This window comes from Eptatretus burgeri, chromosome 10 (genome assembly GCF_056783735.1).
Source record: "Eptatretus burgeri isolate ZD-2024b chromosome 10, Ebu_testis_v1, whole genome shotgun sequence".
Lineage (NCBI taxonomy): Eukaryota > Metazoa > Chordata > Myxini > Myxiniformes > Myxinidae > Eptatretus > Eptatretus burgeri.
In genome coordinates, this window is record NC_140970.1 from 43,303,459 (window position 1) to 43,307,835 (window position 4,377).

The 4,377-nt window shown below is 44.3% G+C and overlaps 1 protein-coding gene across 5 annotated transcripts in view; it reads right to left on the bottom strand.

Moving 5' to 3' along the window:
- Positions 1 to 390: 390 nt before the first annotated feature.
- The window catches only part of XXYLT1 (xyloside xylosyltransferase 1), a 34,902-nt gene continuing 30,915 nt past the window's right edge, over positions 391 to 4,377 (bottom strand). For all 5 annotated transcript variants that reach the window (XM_085898045.1, XM_085898043.1, XM_085898044.1 and 2 more), the window contains one exon: positions 391 to 1,795. In XM_085898045.1, the coding sequence (XP_085754171.1) occupies positions 1,399 to 1,795 (397 nt within the window). In that variant the 3' untranslated portion in view covers positions 391 to 1,398. The remainder of the gene's footprint in view (positions 1,796 to 4,377) is intronic.

The window sequence follows — 4,377 nt, forward strand, 5'->3', positions numbered from 1 at the left end:
TAAAGAGTCTGCTGTATCAAATCAAGTTGAGGCCAAATTTCTAAAATGCTTGTGTTTCTCAGCAAATCAGGTCATGGAAAAGATCATTAGCCAAGAGTGGAAATATCAGAAAGTATTATGAAGCTTTCAGAAATTTAAATGAGCAATCAGTTGGAACATTTTAAAACCAATGAACCTTGCTTGAAAATCACATTACATTACCTGTGCCTTGTTTCAAACGGTTGCCAACCACTGGTAATCAGGGAAAGGAGGGTTTTTATCCACAATGTGGCTGCTGTTGTCACCAAGGGAAAAACTATGAGTGGCCCCAGTTGCAGGCTTTGATAATGTGAAGCAAATGTGCTGATTATATGTTGTAGCCTTCTGGTGCATGTCACAAACCAAAACCAGTTATGGCAAATTCACTTTATTGCAGCCATGGTCAGCTAAATTTGGGAAGAAGTCAGGAAAGAAATGATCCTTCACCCACAACAGAATCTGCATTCAGGGATACAAGGAAGTTTGCAGGAGCAGAATATTCCAATGATGCCTGTGCAATATTAACTTAATCTGTTTACACTACACCGTATACAGTACATTTAAATGAAAATCACTTTAAACCCTAAAAACAGCAGATTTTTTTATGGCCATCTCCATAAGTATGTAAAATGGCAGATTTATTGGTACACTTGTAGTAGTCCCCTCCTCCCCCCCAATCTCCTCCACCATCAAAACTCAAACTGCCTCTCAATTTAGACCCATACACATACAGGTAAAGTCCCAAACACATCCGAAACGGTCATCGATTTCAAATGGCAGCAATATTTGCCACGTTTGATGATATGCAGTATAAAAGCTACACAATGGTGCATGACAAAGCTGCACAAGTAAACAAGTTCTATAAAACTCGTTTCTGGACATCAAAATGTTCGTCATTTACAGATGGAGTCAGGAACAAAGTTGTCATAAAAAAAAAAACAATAAAAAAAAACAGTCGAGAACAAACCATGGAAATGTTTTGATTTGAAATGGAAATAGGGTAAAAAAACAAGGCTTTCCCAGAATGAAATGTTATTTTTAACAGAATTTGGTTCGAACGAATGGCTCGTGGGAGAGACCGTCCCAAAGCAGTGCAGCGAACACGCATGAGGGAGGTACCCGAGGCAAAGGTGGTCTCCGCTTTAAAATCCACCGGTGCACAAGGATCAGGAGTCTCAGCCAACGCCGCTGCAGAGCAGGTGTGATCAGAGTCGTTTTTAACCCACAAACAGATGAACAAGAACAATTGAAAATTCTGTGCCACACCCATTGTCTTTATCTTCCATGCTGAGGAATGCTCAAAGTGCAAACACGTTCAGTAATTCGAGCAGCCACGACGAGCCGGCCTTAGCGTTTCCAACTGAACACAAACGCGACGTCTCAGTCATTTGGAATGGCCGTGTTGCAGTTTCCATGGTAGATGTGAACTGCGTCGTTGCATCGAAAATAATCGTCGAAGACCGCCGCGTAACCCTGCTGTCGCCACCATGTGCAAAGCTGTCGGTTCCAGCCACAAGAGAGCACGTGGAAGAGTTCGGGGTGCACCACACCCACCAACGTGAAGAAGTCCTGGTCACCCAGGTGCCCCTGAAAGTGAAACAAGTCGGCGAGGAGCTCCACTGCGGCAGGTGTGAGGAGCTCGTTATAAATTACGGAGCGCCGCAAGCGGTTCAAATCCAACAGCAGCACTCCGCTGTTGAAGCCGGGGAAACCGTGCGGTGGAGGTTCTCCGACTGGCGTGTCGGCATTTTCACGTTTGTACTGCCATAGTGCGTGTCTGGAAGAGGGAAGAATGAGAATTGGCAGGTACCTATGGTTACAAATACAAACTAGAAGGGCACTCGGTGGAATGCATACCTCCACCGTGCAATGCCTGATCCACGAGAACATTTCAGGCCCAATACATATTTGAACTATCATGCGATATATTTTGGTCACACACCCAGCATGTCCACAAAGTTTCATCCGAATTCGTCCACAACTTTTTGAGATATCCTGTACACAAACAAACGGACAAACAGACAGACACAGAAAGGGGTGAAAACGTATTGTTGAGGGCCAGGGGTCGGTGGCGAGGAACGGCCACCAGGTGGAGCAGTGGAGCCGTCTCCCACCGAACACCCGGAATTTAGGTCGTGACTCTCGGACAACTCCGAAGGTCACGGGTCATTTAAGGACACTGATCGCCAATTCTTTGACAGCGTGGGGTAGGGTTAATAGCCAAATTTCAATATACCTAAGTACCCATGTCATCAAATTACCGGGGAAGTCACACCCTCAACGGACTCTGTCGAACCGGGTCGCTCTAGCGACCTCGGTCCGGTGTAACCGAGAGGAATTACCAAAGTCCGTCAGACCCAATGACAACTTACGGCACCGACGGCCTCACTATTTCTCAAGCCCGCACCGTGCTGGGTCAATGGAAGAAAACACGGGCAACGAACTGGAACATTTAACAATTGGGGGGTTTATTTATAATGGGGGCAATAATCGGGAAGGGAGACACAGAGCAGAGTTACAACCGAATAAGCAATGCAAAATAATGTACAATAAAAAGAAAACACTTAAGCAATTCTACTTAAAGACAGGGCCCACTCACACACACATTAAGAACCTCCTTCACCTCCGGCGGCAGAGGTAAAGAGTCCGATTCAAAATCAACTGTGATTATTAAAGTTGGTACATAATTTTCAAATAATTAATAATTTCAAAAAATTCCACCTTTAAAAAAAAAATTAAAAAAGATTCGACAAAATGGCCAAACGTTCTGGGACCTCATGCCAGGGATTGTGCCGAATGTCAACTCAATGATCGGTGAGGATGCAGATATTTTGTGAATATTCCGGTATAAACGAATATATTTGACATATTAAAACAAGGTTTCATTTCAATAAGTTGCTCTTACGCCAAAGGAAAAGCAAATACCATTTGATCACGTACGAGTACATCCGTGACAATGGTTACGCAGATTGATTCGGATTGGGGATGATCTGAGATAGTGGTGAACAGCTGCCTTGAAGATTTGAAGGGAAGAATGAGATTTATGAGGATGTGGAAGTTGATTCCACAGGTGAGAAAAAAGTGGAACGAATGAGTGGAGGTGAGCAGTGATCCTGGATTTAGGTAGTTTCACCAGAAAGGGGGGTTGCTGTTGGTGAACTGTGAGCCCTGCAGAAACCACGGAAAAGGGGGGGGGGCATGATGAGGAAGGAGGCAGGAGAAGACAGAGAAACCAAAGACCCATCTGTGATGATGAATTCATAGGCACATAGACTCAGCTTCATCACATGACATTCCAGTAATCTTAAAGACCTTGGTTTCCACGGCGTCAAGCTGAGCAAGGTGTGAGGTAGGGGAGCCCGCCCAGAGGCGAGAGCAGAACTCCATCCAGCTGCAGATGAAGGCCTTGTAGGTGGAGATGAGTTTAGTTGTGCCAGGGAAGGACTTTGTAAGATACCCAGTTGGTGGCTGGCTTTGGAGGCCAACTTCGAAATGTGATTTGCCAAAGAAAAATCAAGGCTGATCGTGATGTCCAGGAGTTTGAATGACTGAACTTCCTCAAGAAACTTGTTAAGAAAGTAGATAGGAGGGTTTGCCAGATGGTCCTTTTGAAGAGAGATCATGAGAGTGTATGATTTGTCAGGATTGAAAGACATATTCCAAGTCTTTGGCAATCTTGTGATTTTTTCCAAGGTCTGAAGAGAGAGAGAGAGAGGAAAAGAGAGAGAGGAAAAGAGAGAGAGGAAAAGAGAGAGAGGAAAAGAGAGAGAGGAAAAGAGAGAGAGGAAAAGAGAGAGAGGAAAAGAGAGAGAGGAAAAGAGAGAGAGGAAAAGAGAGAGAGGAAAAGAGAGAGGAAAAGAGAGAGAGGAAAACAGAGAGAGGAAAAGAGAGAGAGGAAAAGAGAGAGAGGAAAAGAGAGAGAGGAAAAGAGAGAGAGGAAAAGAGAGAGAGGAAAAGAGAGAGAGGAAAAGAGAGAGAGGAAAAGAGAGAGAGGAAAAGAGAGAGAGGAAAAGAGAGAGAGGAAAAGAGAGAGAGGAAAAGAGAGAGAGGAAAAGAGAGAGAGGAAAAGAGAGAGAGGAAAAGAGAGAGAGGAAAAGAGACAGAGGAAAAGAGAGAGAGGAAAAGAGAGAGAGGAAAAGAGAGAGAGGAAAAGAGAGAGAGGAAAAGAGAGAGAGGAAAAGAGAGAGAGGAAAAGAGAGAGAGGAAAAGAGAGAGAGCAAAAGAGAGAGACGAAACGAGAGAGAGGAAAAGAGAGAGAGGACAAGAGAGAGAGGAAAAGAGAGAGAGGAAAAGAGAGAGAGGAAAAGAGAGAGAGGAAAAGACAGAGAGGAAAAAAGAGAGAGGAAAAGAGAGAGAGGA